This window comes from Drosophila sechellia, chromosome 3L, assembly GCF_004382195.2.
Source record: "Drosophila sechellia strain sech25 chromosome 3L, ASM438219v1, whole genome shotgun sequence".
Classification (NCBI taxonomy): Eukaryota; Metazoa; Arthropoda; class Insecta; order Diptera; family Drosophilidae; genus Drosophila; species Drosophila sechellia.
Window position 1 is genome coordinate 14,477,787 of NC_045951.1, and position 23,133 is coordinate 14,500,919.

The 23,133-nt window shown below is 39.9% G+C and overlaps 1 protein-coding gene across 1 annotated transcript in view; it reads left to right on the top strand.

The window, feature by feature from the left end:
- Positions 1 to 23,133, top strand: part of LOC6605703 (Ig-like and fibronectin type-III domain-containing protein 2) — a 68,655-nt gene that overhangs the window by 34,947 nt on the left and 10,575 nt on the right. The window contains exons 3-10 of the mRNA XM_002030483.2: positions 16,490 to 16,583; positions 16,655 to 16,825; positions 16,889 to 17,026; positions 17,355 to 18,477; positions 18,994 to 19,207; positions 19,612 to 19,885; positions 21,092 to 21,409; positions 22,165 to 22,481. Of these exons, the coding sequence (XP_002030519.1) occupies positions 16,508 to 16,583; positions 16,655 to 16,825; positions 16,889 to 17,026; positions 17,355 to 18,477; positions 18,994 to 19,207; positions 19,612 to 19,885; positions 21,092 to 21,409; positions 22,165 to 22,481 (2,631 nt within the window). The 5' untranslated portion in view covers positions 16,490 to 16,507. The remainder of the gene's footprint in view (positions 1 to 16,489; positions 16,584 to 16,654; positions 16,826 to 16,888; positions 17,027 to 17,354; positions 18,478 to 18,993; positions 19,208 to 19,611; positions 19,886 to 21,091; positions 21,410 to 22,164; positions 22,482 to 23,133) is intronic.

The following is a 23,133-nucleotide window of genomic DNA, read 5'->3' on the forward strand; positions in this document are numbered from 1 at the left end:
TAATCAGGAGTAAATGCGGGAGTTTCTTTATTTTCGTGGTCTTTTTCTGGCTTTGTGTTCTACAGCGTTTTTCGTGCTGGGATTGGAATGATTGGTGTTACTTATACATATGCAGTTTGTTCATATGGCATATTAACGATGTTGATGTGCTGGATCCCCATTACGTTTTATTGTGGTTTTAACATTGAGAGTCATAATTAAGTTTAAACGGTAAAAAATGAAAAAAAGAGCAGAATAAGTAAAAATTTGTATAATAAATCAACGGATTCTTTAAAAACCGCTCTTTATAATATTAAATATCTATGTGGCCTAACTAACTATTTACAATCATCAAAATATCAACCCAAAAATTAATATTAAATAAAAAACTTTTGAAACTAATAAACTGTTCAAACACAATTAAAAAAATAACCATAATTTTGTAACATATTTGCTTTGTATATTTGGACTATCATAGCGTTTTGCTAATTTTTTATGTCCACATGTACCGCACACAAATTGAGGAATGAATAAAAAAAAGTCCGGCATAATGTTAAAAGTTTTTGCTAAACCGATTTCCATTTGCAAACAAAAGCCTTTGCTCACGTCTATGGTCTGAAATATTATTTGCTTTGCTGCGTTCCGTGCCGATTCTGCATATTTTCCCCCACAGAGTGGAAAATTTAATTTTCTATTAATTATTATTCGCACTTTTATCTCTGTGTGTGTGGTTGGTTGTGTGTGTGTAGTGGGCAGTCTGGATTGCGTCCTTTGCTCCGGTCTACTAAAGTGGTCAAAGTTTTATTGGCTTCTCTTCGGTTTTTGTTTAATTGCAAAATACCAGGATGCTCTGGACTGTGGACTTGCGGACCAACTTTAACTGCAGACCAGTGACCAACGTCATCTGCTTGGTTTGGCTTTGCTGCTGGTCCAAGACAAGGAAAGTTGTTTATGGCACAGGTTGAGTGAGGCAAAAGTTTTCTTATTTACCTGTTGGAGCAGACAATACTTTATGGCCTGATGATGATTATAAACCTGCTCCCCGACCTCGGATTTATGAGTTCTCTTTGAGAGTTGCCGAGTGGGAGTTGATCCAGATTGGAAGCGTGGCTACTTGATTGTGGCAGGTGCTCCTGCTAAATATCCTTCTTTATGGGGATGAAGGAAATTGGCTTAGTTGTCTGTTAGTTTAGCGCGTCTCAAGAATGCGTCTGTGGTGGCCTATTTATAAGCAGATGGGTATTAAAAAAATAGAGAAAGTACGGAATATAGTAGAAGTTTCTTATTCCATTTGTGGGAGCAACTTATGGCTTATTTTACCAAGAAATAATTAGTATTTTATAGTTAAAGCATTTTGTATACATTCCTACTTAGCTTTGCTGAATCCTTATCTTGGGTTTCAGTTAGTTTTGTAAGACTGTCATATTTTTAAATTGAATTATGTTTTGTTTAAATGGAGTCGTTAAGCATTCTTCCCCACATAAATTCTCTTCGATCGAACGCAGTGAATTATTATTTTCCTTCGACGAGCGATTAATCGTTGAACGAAAAGCTCAATGCGCCCCAAGTAAATACTGTCTATCTGTACAAGAATGATTTCCCATCGATTATGTCTAAGTCCCAAGATGTCCGAATGGCTTATCTGTAAATATTTCGCAGAAACAACAGAATGGGAAGATGAACAAGGACACACCAAACAATCGAGAACCATTTCGTCAACGTTCATTTGCGATAAGTACTTGTACTAGGGATAAGTTTTGGGGCCATGTCGAAAACTATCAATATTGCAATATCATTTAGCGCTTATACCCGATACAATTTGGCCATGTTAATGCCCCGACAGCTGACCCGAAAGACTATTTCAACACTTTCAATCAAGCGGGCCCAAAAAGGTTTCCCATTCATTTTCATTTTCAAGATGCCAGACATCAGCTGCTGGTCCCTTCGGAACTTTTCCCTGGCTTCATCTCTTGCCAAATTGTTCGTTGTTCGCTGTCTGTTGGTTTTGTTGGCTTAAAGCCGCTTTTCAAGTGGCTTTCTGGGGAGGAAGTTGGCATTCACAGCGCCCACTTTTGGCCTTCGGTTTGGTCGGTTCGGCTGGCCGTTTTGAAGATATTCGCTTATAAGTTGGAAAATTACAAACATTTTTGCGTATTTGCCTCGGCGGTTGCTGTTCTGGTGGTTGCCTTGACTCGGTGTCTGTCGTACACATGCTCTTGTCTCTGGATCTCTGGTTGTTGATGCAACAAAAGCCAGCAGGAAAATCAAATAAGCAACAGCCAAAACATCTTTTCACCAGCATCCAGACGCCGAAAGAATAAAACTTGCTGCAGAAGAAGACTAAAGAAGCATGCAGACCAGCCATCAAAAGCCGGAAACTAAAATTTTGTGGCAGAAGTTAAGGCAACGCGCACAACTTGTCGATTGTGCGTTGCGTTGGTTACTCGCCGAATTGCTGCACTGTAAAAAATGTATTATCTTTATTTTAAAAACCATTTAAGAACAACTAATGTACGGTGTGGTTATAAATTCTTATTGTTAGTAATAAAATCACTCAATTAAAACAGAAATCATATATTTGGAAATGAATCAATAATTTTTGCTAAAAAATCTATTTTAAAAGAGTAATGTAATAGATTTTATTAAACAGAAAAAGTAATAATAATAATAATAATTTTAATATTTCAATTAATTATTTTTACAGTGTGCTTTTCTGCTACTCTCCTTTTTTGGTGGTCGCAGTGCTGAAACTTTGTTTTTCCTTTTTATAGAGTTTTTCTTCGGTCCTTTTTCGATTTATTTTTGCTTGCAGAAATCGTGCCAACAACTGATTTGACTGAAGACTTTGCCGACGGGCGGCGATTTGGAAGTGGGAAATATAAGTTGGGAGTTCAGCACTGGGAGGCGGATAAGGCAGGTTCTTATTTAGTTTTTTACAGCTATTTTGCCACTGGGCAAAACAAATGCGTAGGAACTTAAGTGATGGATTAGTGTCAATTCGGCAGTGTGGTATTTAATCCAGCTATAGTTGCAATTCTCATAAGCCAGATGTGCACTTGTAGCAAAGATAGATTCAGGTAAAATTCTTTTTAATATCGTATTTTAATGCAAATACAAATATTAAGAACAATATGAGATTGAATTGAAATTTATTGTGTAACAAGTTGATACTGAGAGCAGAAAGGAATGCTATGCCAATTATAGAAGTTCAAACTTATAAATTTTTAATATTTTATTCCAGAAAACACAAATCTGATTTTTTGCAGTGAACTTTTAACTCCATTTTCTGTGCATATTGGAGCCATCTATCCAGACACCAAGTTGATGGCGGCGGGAATGGATGAGGCAAATGCTTGGCACTCAACTCAACTACTTTATTTGTGCTTTTGTATCTGGTCGCGTTATTATTTAACTTGTGAATGCCCTCAATGATGTGTTTTTCTCTGCGTATTTTATGCTGATTTTGCCTCAGCTCTTGGGGCCATCTATTGTGTGTTTGGATTTGCACATTTGCAGATTTTCTGGGCCCAAACACACAGGAACAGCTCCAAATCGAGGGTAGCACGCGCCAAAAGACGGCATCTGGTCGAATGGCTTGGCGTACTTTTAACTTTCCTTGGCCATTTGGCGAGCATGTTTTTCTTTTCCATTTGTTGACGGTCCGGTCCGAACACAACTTTGTGCCGCAAAAGTTTGTTTATAAATCAACTTTTTTGTTGAGGGAACTTTTCTTTGACTCTGGATCCTTCGCGCTTAGGAGCCATTCCTGCCTCCATCCATCCATCTCCCAGTTGGATAGTTTGCATACAACAGTCCAGCAGAATGCGCTCGGCATTTGGGGAATTTCTATGCAAAATGTACATTCATTTTGGTGCAAATTATTGAGTAAACAGATTGCACCTCAGCACCTAAGTGGGTGAGAACTCGTTTTGGAAATTTTCGCGCATTTGTTGGCACTAAGCAGCAACATCCTTCGTCCTTTAACCATTTTCCCCCCCTCTCTCTCTCTCTCTGTAAGCAACAGTTTTGTGTAGTCCGCTGCATTGTTTTCCGTTTTTAGTTTTCAGTTTTCTGTTTTCAGTTTTGTACAAAAGTTGCTGTTCAAGGCGATTATGATCTTTGCTTAATGTAGTGAAGTCTCCAAAGTGGTTTATCCTCTTAAAATGTCCTTGCCGCCATGAATGAATGGCCCGACCGCATTCAGCATTTCGCAACATTTTCTTTCCGAATTAAAATCTAATTTAATCCCTCAATCCTGTCTGTATAAATAAACCATTAGTTTGCCACTTTGACTGATGGCCCGTCCCTCCGGTTTCGTGATTAAAACCCACCAGCAAAAAAGTATAAAAGTGAAACGGAATAAAACCCTTTTCTCATTAAAAATCGACGAGCAACGAAATGTTTTGGCAAACAGAAACAGTAAAACGTGTTAAAACCAAATGCTATTGGCTTTGCTCGTCCAACGAGTCTGACAACGCTGACAACTGACTGAAGATTGCCCGCAGCGGAATGGGTTTCCAGTTCAGTTCGGGCCGGGTCAAAATCGGAATGGTATATCTACTTCCTACAGTTCCAGCCATTGGCCCACTGACGTACCATGATTAATTATTTGTGGAGTTGAAGTGTTATTGAATCAACAATTTCGATAGGCTGACATCTGGATGTACTTCGCAGAGTTAAAAATTGGATATTTCGATACGGTTGTCGAGACCAAAGGTTTTTATTTATGGATGGGTTCGAATAAATCAATTATTAATGACAAGAATAATATAAAAAATAAGCAATCCCATTCTTCTTTCTGCAAAAATTATGCTATTTAAAAAAATAAGCTATTTTAGTTTTCTTATATAAGAATTTGTAGCTGCACTTTCAACTGATTTTTGAATAGAAATGTATAAGGTTTTTTCATGAAAAATATTTGAATGCCTTCAATATAAAAATAGCAAAGTAACTATAATAGCATTCAACTAAATATAATTAATCAAATCACTCACTGTCATTGTATGAAATAGACTTTCGAAAGTTTTTGTGTCTTATTAATACCAAGAACTTATTTTCGAAAACTTTATGAAGTCTGTCAACTTTATGGCACTACAGACGCCACCCTTTCGTTTCGTTTTAATTAAAAATATTTTTGTATAGCCCAAACAAAGTTAATGCCCAACAACTTGTATTTACATTTTTCATTCTTTGTCCATCGTTTGCATTTTCGCTGTCGCTTGCTCACTCATGTATTTATTTGTTAATTTTCTGAAATGGCTTTTGCAACTGATTTCAGGAAAGATGCCTTATTTTGTTTTATGTCCACTTTTTGCTCTCGCCTGTTAAATTGTAGGCACAATTGTTGGTGACAGAAAATTAATTGCATTTAATCAGTACGGGCCAAGTTCAGGGTGGACCAGCAACTCGAAAATCATTAATGGGTTTTTGATTAATTGTCCAGACGGTCGGACAATGGACTTTGATTTGCATTTTACAAATTTAATGAATAGGCCTACGATGTCAGGGTTGAATATAACAAATACAAATATTTATTATTTTTTCAGGCAAATACTACTAAAAGTCGAACATCTCTTGTAATATAGTGAAAGTTCACTTAATTTGCTTGTAGAAGGGCATTACAAAGTCGACTTGGTGGGTCTTTTTTTAATGACTGAATTTTATCATAAGCTATTAAAATGATTTTAATTAATTTGATTAAGGATTGGATGATGCGAGTGTAAAGAAAAATAAAATAATATTTTCAGCACTCCCTGGTATTTGTTTATTAAACAATTGTTTCGTGTCAGCAAGGGGACATTGCAAACAGCTGCAGGGATTACATTATTAAATCGCATATATTTATTTAATTAAAAAATAACAAGACCGCCGGCGAAGTTAACAAATGGATGCCCGCCATTGGATCGACAATAAATTAAATGTTTTCTCAGGCCTTTTAATTGCCTTGGCAAATGGAACTTATCAAATATGTATAAGTTTTGCATACACATAAAAATTGCACGAATTATAATATTAAATTGAAATAGTTAAAGGGCAAATTGGTTCCCAAAGAGATGTCAACTTGGGTTTTACTCGTGATTTATAATAGCATTCACGACGGGATAAAGGGATAATCCCCCGACTGTCTGAGACATCAGCAGCTTTAAAGCGCATAAAAGTCGATCAACGAATTTCCCGCTGCTATCGGCAAAATCATGGCCAAAACGTGGAAAACTTTTCCATTTTCCGTATTTTAATTGACGCGCATCATGTCAGCGGAACAAAGCCCCGAGAACACAACACGGAAACGAGTGGGTGGGTGGCTTTCCGATATGAATGTAGGTGAGTGTGGGCGGGTGAGATGTCAATCCGATGACAGTGTGCCCTGCGCTATAGTTTCACAGTTAGCAAAATCATCGATAGATGACGCGACGACGGGTGCTTGAACTTGATAGATTGGGAGCAGAAAAAAAATAGAAAAAAATCTGTACAAAATGGGTGGGCAGGGGTCCAAGTAGATGGAGCGATGCATTTTGCCAGCGCAAAATGCAGTTGACAGCCATCCAACGTAAAAACGGCGACAGTTCATCGAAAAAAATATATATACATATATGTATAAAATCTAGGCAAATGTTTAGACTACAAAACACCCACCAACTCAAGTTAATAGCAACGTGATACTGGCTACAGATTACCAACTGCTTTTAATGAGAAGCTTAAGCAATTAGAACAATTATGCAATTGAGTTTACTCATGCTTCAATGCTAGAAGCGCGGAAATACCTTGTGAGTCTTCCTTGAGAAGTTGTCTATTATACCTGTTAAATAAAGGGTAATGAATGGCGATAGTAGATTCATGTATATGTGAATATGTAATGATCTGTGCACGCTGGGTCATTTTATATTTTAATAATATATTTTTAATGGAAATCTAATATATATAATACATACCATGATTTTGTGCACATTGTTTAACAAAAATTTAATATTATTTCCTTAAATTAGGAAATTTTTTCATACATATCTTAAATAATCGCACAGATGTAAATTATCGAAATTCCGAACCTCAATTTTGTGGTCCAATAAGAAGAAAGCCATTGAGCGGATGCTCGTTGGCTGAGGAAATGAGAAACTCATTCATTTGGCAGCGGCGGCAGTGGCAATATACCTACGTGCACAGTTACCTTCGCAAAATCGTTGACATGTGAAATTTTAATTAAAACAAAAATGAAAATAATACAAGCAAAGGAAAGGAAAAACAAAAAGGCATCAGCAGCAACATCTCTTGTACAAAGTGCAGTAACAATAACGAGAACGCCAAACGAAAATGTCAAAAATATCAACAGCATAAACACACGTCACCAAACAGTGGGCGGAAAATTGGGGAGGGGAAAACGAGTTACACAAATAAAAAATCTGTAGTAATATTGCAAAAATTACTTATTTTTTATGACTACATATTATTAAAATATGTATTCTTTAATTTTACTAAAACTTTTCATCAAAGTAAGTCGAAATTTTATGTTTTGAAGATTATCGATATTCGACCGGAGGTTTCACTTTTTTCGAGTGTATGTGTGTGTGTGGCACAAAGCTTTTAAGTGCTGTCAGCACGGAAAAGAGCCAAAGTTGGTAACAGCAAAATGGCTGCCTGCTAACATCTTCAGTGACTGCAAACTGCAGCTCATTAGCACCTCGTGGTGCTCACACAGATACTCACGGATACTCACAGTGCACACCAACACTGCGGCACGCGAACTTGGCACTTTCGGTCGCGGTTGACTTTCCTCGATGGCGGCGACGCCTTCAGGCCTCACTTTTATCCTCATGCCAGGACTCAGTTTCGGATGCACCGCCTCCACTTTGGCATTACTGCCGCAAAACTCTTTGCACATTGGTGCGGAAATTTTGTTGCAATGAAGTTTAGCGCTGAGTGCATGTTGCTCTTGAGCAAAATTAATGTAATTGCTCTTTGAAATCAGGGTCGTCCTTTTTCCTTTCGCCGCTGTCGTCCTCAGGCACGTGCTAAAATTACCGCGATGGCTCATAATTAGATTTTCCATCTGCTGCTACCTTGTCTGATTATAACTAATTTATTTATGAGACTTTTTACAAAGGAATTAAGAAGATACGAAAACTATAGGTGTTTAGTTTCTTCGTATCTGGAAATGATTCATTCGAATATTTTATAGGCAGAAAAATCCCATCCATTACTCCGGTTGTTATTCTTTTATATTTATTTCATTTGATTTCAAACATACATTTTCCCAGTTCTTATAATCTCAATAAACTTTCCCCACATTGCCAAGAAAATAGTTTATCATCTTAGCTGTCTAAATCCTTAGTATCGCAGTTGATTTTCAATGGCGAAATTAGGCCAAAAAAGTTTTGAGCAAAACTAACACCGCATTGCGACCAAAAGGATGACCAGTCCAATTGAACCACTTAGAAGTTGCTGTTCTGCCACAAATGTCCGTAATAAAAGTTTTCGTTTTGTTCACATTTCTTTCTTGCTACACTCCTTCCTGTTCTGCTGATGACCATAAACTTGCAACACTTTGGTAAAAGCCACACTCAGCTGGTCTCTGATATTTCCAAGTGATTAAGTCGTTTACAAACACAGATATGATGGGGCAAGAGGAGCAATATTTTTTATTGATATCCACAGTTGCTGTTGCTTGTGCAACCAATTTGGTGCGGAGAACAACAAAAGTGTTGAAACTGCCCCTAAAAAGTCAAAAAGTCAACATTCCCATGGGTAAATTTAATAGTACAACGGGGTATACGAGCTCTAAAGTGCCCCAAGCATTTGTTTTACTTGGTATCTTTTTTATGATTTTTTTCTCTTTTTTTAGGTTCTTTAGGTTTTTGGGAAAAAGTTGACTTGGCCTAGATGAAGTTTTTGGTACTTTTCAGCAGGGTAGTTTCCCGGCAGGGTAGCTGGGTTTCAGGCTTTTGGGGTTTGTCGGGAAACTAGTAAATCTAATTTCTAACCACGCGCACACACACGCCAGCACCAATACACAGGCAGGCAGCCATGTAACTGCATCCGAGGTCCTTCGAGGATGTCTGAGCCAGTTCGTCAACTGCAGAAACTGCTCGGAGCGTCGGTTGTTGGCATTTTCTGAGCTTACTGACTTAGCCAACTTGTAGCTGTTGGCCTGGTAAGCACTTCAGTTAACCCAAACACCCGTCACACCCACACATACATATGTGTGTTCGTGGCTCGTTTGATGCGGAGTTTTACTATGTTTTATTTGTTGCCAACTACTAGAAACAACGGGCAAAGCCAAAAGCAAAAGCAAAAGGCAAGTGCAACTGCGTTTGCCACTGCAGGTTGCAGATTGCTCTGCTATGCTCTTTACAACTTGCATCAAGTTGTTTTGGTGCTTTCTAGCTCTGTGGCAGCCACATGTTGAAAGTCTGAAGTGGCCACATCTTTGCCATCAGGAATGAACGCTGATACGCATATGGAAAATGCATTTGACCTGCACAAGTAATAAAGTTTGAAAATTCTATAAAAAAGTCCGAAAGTCCCTTGCCAGAATTAATTTGGTCACTTTGTAAAACATGGTGTGAATATATAAAAAAAATTTGACACAAATAACCTACTCAGTGCCAATGAAGTCAGCATCTTTAGCTGCAGCTTTATGGTAATCCATTATAATATGTCAACGAGTTTGAATCGTTAAATGTTTTAAGCATTTTTAAGACATGCAAAATGACAAACATCAATCTATCAAAATCTACTTATTACAAAAGATATTTTCAACGACTTTATATAGGAACTTATACAAAAATGCTATCATAGAACCTTAGTATCTTCTATATTTTTTGACATATTTTGTATAATAAATGTTATCATCTGAAATAATTAGTTAAATATGTACAAATCAAAAAACATATATTCTGTAACGGCTTGATTAAAAATTAGTATGCATTTCAAAAACATGAAACTTAAAGCAAGTTTTTTAAAATTCGTTGCTAAAAAATGAACCAGTTGCTTTGCAGTTTATAATTATGTATTTATTCGCAAGGAAGAATCCTATTGTACGCAACCAGCTTGCATAAATTCCCAGCTCCCCAGTGGCAGATGAGGACGTCTTTGGTTGCACATCCCTGGCTTCCATTGAAGTGCATCTGTCGCACATTTGTCCCGTTGCCTGCAATCACAGAACCCGAAAACGAATGCACCCACACCCATAACAGCGCACATTTGTTGTGTGTCCTTGTTGTTCCCCTGCGTGTATTGTGTGTGTGAGCATGTGTGTGCGTGGCAAAACAAAAATGCTGTGAGGCTGGGAGTGTAATGTGTGCATGTAGTGGTGTTGTGGAAATGACGGCAGCGGAAGTTAGCAGGCAAAGCGGCGGAAATGTAAAATCAATGTTGTTGCTGTCGCCGTAGAACTGTAGCTGGCAGTTCTTTGCTTCGGCTGAATATGGCTGAACATATAGTTGCATATAGTTGGGGGTTTTGGAGAAAATGCGGCATTGTTGTCGCTGCTCGAGGCTCGAGCTCGAGTCAGTGTGCTGTGCATTTCGATGCTCCTGATTGTTATGTCTGTTTGTGCGCTGCTATTGTTATTATTATTATTCTTATTATTATTATTGTGCATTTGCGCTTGAAGCGAATTATGTGTATGAAAAATGCATAAAAAGTTTTTGCTCCTTATCCATAGCGAAATGTGCAAACAAAATAAACAATCCGAAAAACAAACTTATGCACACCAACACACACATGTGCATGCAATTATGTCAGATTTACAAATACTCACATGCTTGCTTAGACACAAAAACCCCGCCATCCCCCTGACCCGACGAACATGTCTTTTCTCTTGGCATTTGCATATGTAAATATATATTTTAAAGTAAATCTTGCGTCTACCCCTTCTCAACTGCTTGTGCAGAATTATTTTTTATCATCGCTTGGTTTTTGTTTTGCGCCGGAATATTTGTTTAATGTGCCGCTTCTGTTATTGTTATGCTTGAGCATTTATTTCTGCTCTTTTTTCTCATATTTACCAATCTTATCGAGGGGTATTTCAAGAACGGTTGGGTATTTTTGTTAAGTATAAAATAAACAATTCTGTTAAATTAAATAAGGTAAAAACGTTCCTGTTTTTCAAAATTAAATTATCAATATAACATCTTTGTTAAAAGATATTCATGAATATTTTATAAACTCGTTACCTTTCTCAGTTAAACTCTCTTGACACACGGATTAGCTTTGGTATATAATAGTATTAAGTTTGTAGTAAGCTCTTTAGCAACAATTATGAGTTGCCCAGCAACAAATGAAAGCTTACACCTAAGTAAACTAACATAGGGCATTTCCCAGTCGAGCAACAAATGGAAACCACACTTTGCCATTTTGCGGCTCTCATTGTTATTGTTCATTATGTTTTGGTCCTTTGTTGTAACATGTTTTGCTTATTCGCTGCTTACAAACCTGCGATTTTCCCAGCATCTGTGCATCCCCATCGTTTTTATGCCTCTTTGGGGAGATTTTTACATTGAGGTGTGTTGATTTTGTTTTAATGCTAAAAACAAATTTTTGCTTTTTCCCTTTTGTTCCGGCTTAATGCCACAAGCCGATTTCGGTGGTCGGCTCTGGCATTTGCATTTGTTGGGGTTTTTCTTGCTGTTCTGCGTATTAATTTTAATTACAAAATTCGATTGGGGCTTCCTGAATAATTTAACACTTTCTTGTACATTTTTGCGCATAATGTACATAATAGCCAGAGCCTACTCAAATTCGGGGAATTAACTCTTTAATCAAGGTGTGTTCTCGCTGTAAACCAACATTTCCATTTAGGCTCTAGCTGAACTGGACCCTAACAAAAAACAAACAAAAGTTGTGCCTTTCTGTTTTTAGTTGGGCTTTTGTCGCCTTATCGCCCGGCCTAAAAGTTTTGCACAACTTGTGCTCTCACGGCGTATGAGTAATTTTTTTGTTTGATTATCATATTTCTCACTCAGAGTGGAAGCCGGAAAAGCCAAACAAAAGGCCTAAACACACGTTTACCTTCCCTTCGCACGGCAAATGAATGGAAAAGGTTGACAGTGTTCTTCTTCTCTGCTGTTTATTTTTTACACTCAAGTTCAAGTTTTCCGGGCAAGAGCAAGAACAGAAATATGCACAGCTATGAACATTAGTTTCAATTTGGAAAAGAAAATGTGTGTGTGTGCGTGTTTGTTTGGGTATGTTCTGTAGGTCTTTTTGGCTTACCTTGCAGCCTCGACTTTTCACCTTGCCCGACCCTCCTCCATTTGTGTGAGTGTGTGCGTTTTCAAGAGGTTGTCGCAACTGGAAAGTATGCAACACTTTTACTTTTTGCCCCGCACTCCGCTGCGTGGGAAAACAAGAAACGAACAAAAGCTGCTTAAAAACACCAAGCCATAACAATGTAAAGTGTTGTAGGAGCTGTCGAAAATATTTTACACCTTTTGCACTGTGACTCACAATCTATGGGTTGTTGTTTTCGAGGGATGCGGACCTTATCTGGGACCTTACCTGAAAAATATACCACCAAAGCCGAAGCACAAGCAACAAGGTAAACATTTTGCGGTAATTAAGAAAAATTACCTTGCCCGGCAGTGGGGAAAAAAATCGAGAAAAAAAAAACGGAAAACCAAAAAAGAAAAACAAGAAAAGCACAACAACAAAGCCCATAAAGTAGTCCTGGCCAAAAGCCGTACGCACACACAGAGAGACAGACAAAGTTGGCCAGAACGAAAAGACAGTTGGAGCGTCAGCTGTGGGAAACCCTCGTTCAGTTTTACTCCTTCAGCCCCCTCACCATTCCATTGCTCAGCTCACCTCAGCCACCCTCGCATTTTCACCCCTGTTCTTCGAGTCTTTCACCATTTTCTAGTGGCTGCGACTTTTTGGTGTTAACTTTAAATTAGCAGCAAAGTGGAAAGTGTTGTCGGTTGGCTTTTAAAATGTTTTGCGGTGTATTTTATTTATCATGAAGTAGATCTGGTGTGGCAATTGCCAGCCCCGCCCCTTTTGGCCGCTGCCCACCTTGTCTCGGCTGTCATTTGTCTGTCTTGGCCATGTTATAAAATAATGTGTAAATGTCCCTTGCCTTTTTTTCCCATTTATCCCGCCACTCTTCGTTTTTGTTTCTCGTTCTTTTTTTTTTGTTTAATTTACTTAATGTCCTGCCTGGGCCCTTTTATGTTGCCTTCATGGGGACTATTTTCCGCTTTTTTTGTCTTTTGCTGTTCATCTCGATTTTTTGTTGTTATTTGGGGCTCATTTACCTTGAGAGTTGGCCCCGGTTTTATCATTAATGTGTGTGCCCAGTTCCTTAATTAGTGACGGGCACCGTCAAAAATATCGAGTGATAAAAAATAGAAAAAACAAAATATGGTGTGGTATGCTAATTTATGCACTTGATAAGATTTTCCAAGAGGAATGGACCCACAAGGAAAATGGGCGGAGAGCGAAAATGAGTGCCTAGATCAGAAAGTTTTTATACCTCAATTAATTGTTGGCAAACCATTTGAAAAAATTCGTTTAAACAAAAAGCAATTTTAATAGTTCTTAATGATTTACTATTAACTAATCGCATTAACAGTGATTTTGGTAAATTGCCAAGAACGGCGGAGTAGGAGCTTTTTCTCTCATTAAATCGCATTTACCCTTAATTTCCGTGAAATAAAATTAACTGACAGCTTACACATACCACTTGAGAATTAAATTCAGAACTTGAATTTCGGTTGTGCTCTTGTCACATTGTCTTCCAGGGAAATTTAATTAAGGGGAGCGCAACTAAGCGCTCCACTTTACCGCTCGAGTCAAAAACGTATACGTAATTTCATTAACAATTATGACCCGAGCATTAGGGTTGTGCATCTTACATCATAACCCATGGTATCAGATGGTAGGAGGTTGAGAGATTGGATTGATGTGTGCCACTTGACATGCCAAGAAGTTGAGGGAGCAACACATATAACTTGGATGGAAGACATCGTAAAAAAAGATTCGAGGCGCTTACCGCTCATTTTTGGGGTGGCACGCCAGCTAACTGTCTGTGGCAGTTCCTTCGCTGCTGTGCTAATAAAATCAAAACTGATTACCACATCATCTTCAACGAGCTGAGCGGAACAGAGCACCCAGCACGGAGCACAACACAGCGTAACGCTTCGAATCGAAGCATGCATATCATATTACTCATACGCCACGTTATACAATTTACTTACAACTTCAACGAGCAGAACGTTGACAGCGCACCAAGACGGGACAAGACGAGATGAGATGAAATGGGAAGCGAGGAGGTTTGGTAGTTGTGGCCCAGATGAAGACAAATAGATGGCAACATCATGGAGGACATACATACAAGCACACGCTTACACTAAAGGCAAGCTAACCTATAATGGTGTTAAAAAATTGCAACTTGAAATACATATTATTTGAATAGATTGTAAAAGCCGGAAGAGCCGTTTGCATGCTGTGCAATAAATTAACATTAAGCCGGAAGTATAAATCATATTTAATAAGGCAAATGATTGTACTAAAGAGAACTGCAATTATTTTTCTAATTTTTTAATTAATTTTATAAATACCTAGATATATTATTATTATTATATTTAAATTATGAAACCAGAAAAAGTTCACTTAGTATTAACATTTACTGTCAGAATCCTCTCAAATATTTTTAAATGTAATTTATTGCTAACATATTTTATTTGGGATCCAGAATGTAATATTTTCCGTGTATCCTGGCATACACGTACGTGTGTGTCTATGCACATAATGTGCGTGCCTGCATGAGTGCGCAAAAATGGCAGCGGCAACGGCAAAGAGCAAAAGCCAAGGGGCCAAGAGCAAAAACAATTAATTGAGTGGGTGGCAAGTGACACCAGAGTGCAGCGAAAGATAAATCGTTTTGCAATAGCGCTATAATTTAATCAAATTTGTCACTTTGCAATTGAGCAACTCGCGAGTTGCACGCCAGACGACTGCAGTTGCTCCAGTCTGTTGGAATTTATGAATGGCATTTGAGGGGCGCATCTAGACAAAGGTACTTCCACCTCTGCACAGGTAACTCAATCTTCGCGTCGTGGAAGGAGGCAAGTGCGTGCTCGGGCATCGCGTTCGCACTTTGTAAATTCAATTTGAAATGCGCTTGATGCGCACAAAGGCAGGTACAAGCCCACCTTGTACACCTTATGCTCGCGTAGGTATAAATACCCCCACCACCCACTTCGCACCACTCTGATAACATACAAGTGCCGCCCACTCGGAAAAGGGTGGTCTTTTTCAGTGTCGCTGATGGCCAAACAAATGCCAGCCAGCTAAGCGGTTTGTCAGCGCAATGGGGGTCAGAAAATGTGCGGGGTTGGGTGATAAACGTCATTGATGACGACCCAGCCAGCAGCAGGTGACCACCTACCTCTCTCCGCTTACCTCAGCCAACCCTTCGGCGATTAGGTGAATCGATTAACCGTTCTCGTAATTGAATACAAGCGCAGCAGCCACACGCACTTCTTTTGCTGCAGTGTACGCAATTTGTTGTTGCCATTACCCGTGGAATGGTCGCTAAAACTGCCAACAAATTCTCAGTTACGCTCTCACGTACAGGGCACTCACACAGCTGCAAGAGTAAACACACACACACACACATACGCACAGGTACAATCAGCTCGAGCACCTTTCACAGAATGCACGAACCAATTTCAACAAATCTAGACCCCCTCAACACTGAGAAAAAAAGGTGCACTTAGAACTTGACCACAAAATATAAAATGAAGGTTTTAAGTTTAAAGTTGTATCAAAAGGCCAATATATATTTTTCTAAAGTGAAAAAAACAATACCCATAACTTTATTAAAAATTTGGGTATATCTGTTAATTTTTTATATTTTTAAAAATTTGTAAATTAATATTGTTATATAACATCACATTGCCTATGCTTTATTAACGTATATGGAATTTTTTAACAGAAAAATACATTTTTTCATTGTGTAGACTAGCGCTGCTGATGTTAAACATTTTATCAACGCAAAAAAAAAAGGTAGAGCAAAACAACTCGTTCGAATTTTTAAACAAAAATCCAAAAACGTTGGCCATAAGCGAACAGGTAACCAAACCAGGCATCCAGCCTGCGGGAAAACTGCGAGGTAAAAGTGGCGTGGGGCGATTCGAGTTTCGAGAGGGGTTCTGAATGTTATTTTTCAAACATCAAATGTTCTGGCAACGTTCACGTCAACACGGGATCCAAGGCAAAAGTGACGCTGCTTTCAGCTGTTTGTGCTCGCTTCCTTCCTCTTGTCCAACGTTTCCCAATTGGCTGCATTTCCCAGGTCAGCCATCTGCCACGCCCTCGCTTTTACCGACCCCATCATAGTTGCCACTGGCATTTCGCCTCACCTGGCCATTTATTGCAATATCAAAATGTTTCCTTTCCGGCGATGAAAATGATTGAAAAATATTCTCTGTTCCATGGCTTCGCTCTTTAAAGTTTTGCAGAAAAATGTTGTTTGATTTGCGTAAACGTTTTTCCTTTGTCTTCTGTTTCGCAGGTTATCCTACAAGGAATAATGCTCAGGCTTTTGCTGGTTCACATAATTACGATATGTGTGCTAATAACTATTGTTAAGTGTGGTGTGCCTATTGGTAAGTAGTAATATTTAGTGAATGTTTATAACTTATATTTAATATACATATGGACATTTTTGGAATTCAAGGAACCGGCGGACCTTCAATTATTTTGGAGAGCAAAGATGCTTTATTAACCTGCGTTGTCTCAGATAACTCCTCGAACAACACAGTAATATGGAAGAAGGGTGACGAGATCCTGACCGCCGGCACAGTGCGGGTAACCAAGGATCATCGTGTGCGAATCCTGCACGATGAGAGTATGTTTTATGTTTTATAAAAGATAGTGTGAATTATAATCAAATTGTGGACTTTTTTATTAGATCCCAAGGGAAAGAACCTGGAAACGGGGGGAGAGGTTTGGGTGCTTTTGATTAAAACTCTTAAGCCCAACGATTCGGGGGCATATATATGCGAACTTAATTCGGATCCCGTTCTACGCAGCATCCACATCCTGACAGGTGAGTACCGACAAAAAATCGATACACTTGAAGAAACAACAAGCGTTTTAGCTAGATTTGTATTAGACACTTATATACAAAAAGCAAACGATTTATATTTTTTTTTGGTTAGTGCGATATCAAACGAATATTGAATTAAAAGGAATTACTTAATTTTTATGTTTTAATCATTTGAACATCGGACATTATTTCGTTATATCCATTTAAATACCATAAGAAATTGGTATACATTCATTGGTAAACTATAAAACGACAGGATATTTTATTTATTTAATGGATTACATTTTTCCCTGTACAAAACTTAATTTCACGCCTTAACCCCTGACAGTTAAGGAGCTTCATTCGTCGACGGGCGGTCCGGTAAATTCCACGGACACCTCAACCGCGGAGTCGAGTGATGTGTTCCTGCTGCCGCCACCGTTGGACGCGCAGGATAATCGCAGCTTTTGGAGGCCCAGTCAAGTGCCACCGCTGGTGACCCACGACTTCACGGAGTGCTGCGAACGGGCCAACGTGTCCACGCAATGCATGGGCTTCTGCAATGTGCATAACATCCTCGACGGCACCACTGGCATCGATCCGGAGGCCTGCGAACGGGACTTCCCCGGCATTGTTCGCTGCATGGCGGATGGCCGCAACCATGTGCCCTGCTGCGTGGACAAGCAGATTCCGGACTTGTGCCAGGACATGTGCCGCGGCGAGTACACTCCCTTCACAGACAAGCTGAAGACCCGTGTATCCTGCGTTCAGCACACACTGAGTGGGCTGCAGTGCATCCTGAAGGGTGTGCAGTTGATACCAAGCTCGCCCACCTTCGTGACGATCGAAAATGTTAGCGAAACGAGTGTGACCATCGGCTGGACTGCACCGGATAAACTGGCCGATCGCGTTTCAGGCTATACCATTAATCTGACCACTTTGCACAGCTTCGATGAGGATGAGTTGAGTGGCGAGATTGTTCACCGAACGGCGTCAGATTCTCCAGAATCAATTAGTCTCTATTCGGTGCCCGCGAATCAGACCCAGCTGGCGCTCAGCAATCTAAGTCCGCTGACCATGTACGCCGTAATTGTCACGGCCACCAACGAATTTGGATCGAGTTTGCCCACCGAGCGGCTGAGATTTTTCACCCACACCAGTGCCTCGGCGGCGGAATCGAAAGCCGGAACCACGGACAAACAGGCAATGCCCCAACTTCCGGATACCCGACAATGTTGCGAGGACAATGGGATGACCCATCGCATGTGTCTGGACAAAATGTGCGATCCGCAGAAGACCGATCAGGCCAATTTGCCCGATTTCATGGTTTGCGCTCCCTGGTCAAATATCACCTTCAATTGTCTGGCCAACAATATAGATCATACGCCGTGTTGTCGCGCCAGAGGAATCCCATCGGCTTGCTTTCCACTATGTGCTGGCAAGCTGACGTCCCTCGACTTTAGTTTATTTAAGTAAGTAGATTATTTTAAATAACTACATTTTTGAATAACTAAAAAATACTAAGATGATTGGTGCTTAAAATGTATCGTAAGGATTTTACAAGCAAATAATGTAATTGCCTCATCAGTAATGAGCAACTATTATGTTCATTGAGCCCATTGCGCCTATTTTACCCAGAAATTCCTTTTTCCAATTTGCCATTATTTCATATATCTTCCTTTGTATTGGTACTTCTCATAAGGACTCTCAAATTTGAATCGATAATTATCAATGAGCTTCTCATTCCGCAGTTAATCGCTTAGCAATCCCATCCTTCCCCATTCCCCATCTCATTCCTATGCCTATGCCCATGCCCATGCCTATTCCTATACCCATTCCAATTTTTTTTTCTTTTCCACAATTCCGCACCCTTATCCTTATCCAGCGCCCAAACACAATGCTACTTGCTAATGACTCCGTAGGATGAGTTTTTATGCCGAATGCCAATTACGGAGCTCTGCTCCTCTCCGCTCTCTGGTTATTTGCAGATGCCTGCGCTTCATGTCCGAGTACAACAGCTGTCTGTTCCAGGGCTACGGCGTACTGGCCGATCCGCCGTCAAAACTACGGACGGTGGCCAAGACGGACAGCTTCGTGATTCTGGACTGGAACAAGCCGAAGCGCCTGGCCGACACCGTCAGCACATATCACGTCAAGTTCCGACGTCTAGGAGTGGGTGATGACTATCTGACCGTGGAGAAGGTATTATTACACTGAGAATATTGGGAAAAAAATTCGTTCTAATATCAAGAAGTTTAAAAGAGCATATATACATTATACCTAAATAATTAAATTACGCTAAATAAATATTGAAATAGAAACAGTAGTATTTTAAAGGAATTTGTAAAAGCATACGAGTAAATCAACTTAAAATAATTAACAGACAATTCAAATGGTCAGACAATTTCAAATTATATAAAAAGTTAAGTGGCAATAGAAACTATTGAATTTGTATCTACAGGGCACGAATTTTCTTCTCTTTATAGTGTCTTATATGATTCATAAAGTTCTTGATGTTAGAAATTGATTTTTCCCCAAGTGCAGACAATCTGCCGCCGCGGGCAACCATTCCCTAAATGGTTTGGCTAATTCATTAAGCTTTGCAGCGCCAACCGCCGCTGATTCTCGAGGGCCTGGAGTCGGACATCTACTACGAGTTCTACGTGGTCTCGATAAACGCGTACGGCAAGAGCGAGCCATCCCCCCGCCTGATCACCCGGACTCTGCCGGCGGAGCCTGTCCAGCAGACAGCCGCCAGATACAACATGACGACCTGCTGCCAGGCCTCCGGACTACTGCCCCAGTGTGCTCCCCTCTGCTCCTACAACATTCGACTGTCCGATATCGAGCGACTGGGTCCGGCTTGTCGAGCCCAAATGCGTAAGTAACAGATGGATTTTCGGGGGTTTTCCTCGAACCGCATGATATCGCTCCCTTGGAAAACACTAATTAGCGAGTGGATAGACCAGTCATTGTCCTGTGGACTGTTGTTAATTTAACGAGCTCATTTTGCATTTCTAGTTTCGTATGGCGATGCAATTTGGAATATTAAGTGACGCGCTTGGCCATTTGGGCATCATGAATTTTTGCACTTATGCAAATCAATTTTAAGTTAATTAGACGCATAGAAGCCCCAAAAATGGCCAACAGGGATGTTTGATGTTACTAAATACACGTTAATTTTGCGAAATGGTTATATCATTGAAAACTGTTTGGCAGGAGATTGCCAGTGTTTGCCTGGCTTATTTAATTTTAGAAGAGATACTCTCATTGTTTGGCCTCGTTTCAGTCAGAGTAAACAATGCTTTCCATAACAGATACAAGAGCCCCCTTGGTTTCCCATAACATTTAATGGTTGGGTCTTATAACTAGATACTCTTGCCTTCTCGAATAGCTAAGAGTTGATTATCTAATTATACAAAATGTTAACACCCAACAACACCTAATGTTTTTATAAAAGTACGATGTTAATTAAACCGTTTAAAAAACCTTAATAAATAAGTAGTATGGATTATTGATTTATCCAGCAATATTAAAAATATTGTTCTTAATCTTTCGGCATAGGTCTTGCTTAATAAAAGTAAGCCTATGTCAACATTTTCTATAAATTGTTACATTAAAATGCGCTTTATCAACGAAAGCGCTTTAAATAAAATACAAATATTGATTTACGGGCAATCAGAGCTCAGTCGAAATTTCGAAATTCCTTGAATTTGTACATTATCTTTCTTTTGTGTTTGCTCAGAAACACTCAGTGCCAAAAATATTCCCGTCATTCTCAATCAAATAAATTGAATCTGCTCCAATGCCACCGATGAGTGGGCAGAATTGTGCCCCAATTTACCCGTCACCTAGTCAATGATAGGAAATCTTTCGGTTAATTTCCTGTAAATTGCTGCCAAGTTGCCGACTCACGGACTCGGATCCTTTAAATTATCATCTCAACCGAAGTGGCAAACGGGGCAGAATTGATGAGTTCATGTCACAAATTGTTCCATAACATAGCACAATGAGCCGTATCGCTGGCTGGGGAAGTTTATGCAAATGATGCCACAATATTAACACATCTGGCACTCTAATCCTTAGCAATCCTGGCCCGTTGTGCAGCCGGAGGACGTGATCATAGTCCGTGCTGCAGTCGCCGTGGAGTCATTAACGCCTGCATGCCCCTCTGTCGTGGCGTCATGCCGCTCGCACTGACCACCAAATCGTCTTCAGCATCGGCAGCTGCAGCTGCAACATCATCATCATCTGCAGCAGCAACATCTGCATCTGCCACCGGTAACAGCAATGCGGCAGGAGCAACATCATCATCATCATCATCGGCTGCCTCATCGGGAACATCAAGCAATGTGCCCGATTGTTTATCATATGCCGGCAACATTCTGCAGTGTTTCGAGGAAGGTGAGTAGTAACCATGGCAGTGCACATCCTGGTCTTTGTCTGTTGGAGCTGAGTGCCTAGTGCTGAGTTTGGATAGCGAACTGTGACTGTCAGTGAATGCAATCAGCTCATTTAAAATTATTCCGTGCAACGTAGAGATAATTAGGCAAGATGCATGCGAATCACAAAATGTCACAAATGCCAGCGGTCTTTTAATGTTTAAAAACATAGAACTGAGTTATATCCATTGGATTTTTAAGTTCAAAATTTAGAAACCCATCAAATCACATTTAACGATAATATCAAATTGATTTTTATTTGTTTTGAATGGTATTTGAGCCACCATCAAGTGTTTTATGTAATGAAAGAACTATATGACTTTTAAGGATGGTTTAGCGATGTTAAGCTTAATTTGTTCTCATTAAATGCGTGCCCTCAGTCACTGGAGGTCACAGCTAACCAGCCCGGCAGGCAGATAAACTGCACCACTGGCCACGCCCTTTGGTGAATCCATCGGTAGGTCTTCTCTGTGGATGGGATGCCGCTGGCCTTGCTGGGCTTGTGTTTGCAGCTAATTCTGTTTGTTTAATGGCGTGTCTGTGCACGTCGAGTATACGCACTGTTGCACGCCATTGTGCGCTAAATTATTTGGTCAATGCTTTGGGGCAACCGACCACAGCCCGTCAGACAAAACCAATATTGGCCAATTAAAGTTGCATTATAAAACAAAACAATGCCGTTTGCTCACTCCACAATCCCACTATTGGTCTATTCAGGCACACAGAATATCCCAGGACCACCGGAAGATGTGCATGCGACATTCGTGAATCAGAGCAGCGTCAGTTTGGTCTGGACGCAGCCTGATGTGGATAATAGCAATAGTAGCAGCAGTGGCAACGCATCGCCAGGTGACATGATAACCGGCGATGAACTGGCAGCTGGTGCCGTGGATCCTGCTAACGCTGGAAAGGATGTGCCGAATGCTGGCGACGCCACAAGTGGGACAACTGGAACGGAGGATATTGAATTCATCGTACAATATGGCAAAGTCAATAACATGACCATGTACGAGACAGTTGCCAAATTGGAAAATGTGAGTATATATCGGTTTTGGACAATGGAACGTCTCGTTCTGCACAAACTTTTCCAGTGCAGAACTATTCCTCCACTTTGCTTTCTCTGTTCGCCGCACCTGTGAGTTGTTGGCTCGGAAAAGTTTTTTTTTTTCCTTTTTTTTTTGTTGGACAGGCTCAGAGATTCACACACACAATGGGGCACTTCATTTGCATTGGGGCCTGCGGGCGGTCGCCTTATTACGATTTGCCTTTTGGGCCAAAATGCTGACATTATATATATTCGAGTGCCAATGGAATTGAAAAGAGCTTACAAATTACCTTGTCTGTGCGCCGGAGGCCGGGGAGTCAGGACAATAACCGTTTCAACAACTTTCCGACCGGGGAGAACTTAAATTGCCAGCAGAGTTAATGAAGAAGTTCGGGGACAGGAAATTGCTTCCATAACAAGCGGTCATATAAGCATATATTGTGGCCGTTTGAGCATACATGGTGTATGAGCAACGTGAGAGGCTATACTAATTGTTCAATTAAGACGTCAGGTGGAAATTGTCTATCTGGATTCTATTGTTTAATTGAATGTTGGAGCACATGAACTCTATTCAAATACCTTTTAAGTTATTGCATTTATTAAAGTTGTGTAATAGATATTATTTAAATCACTTTTAGGGC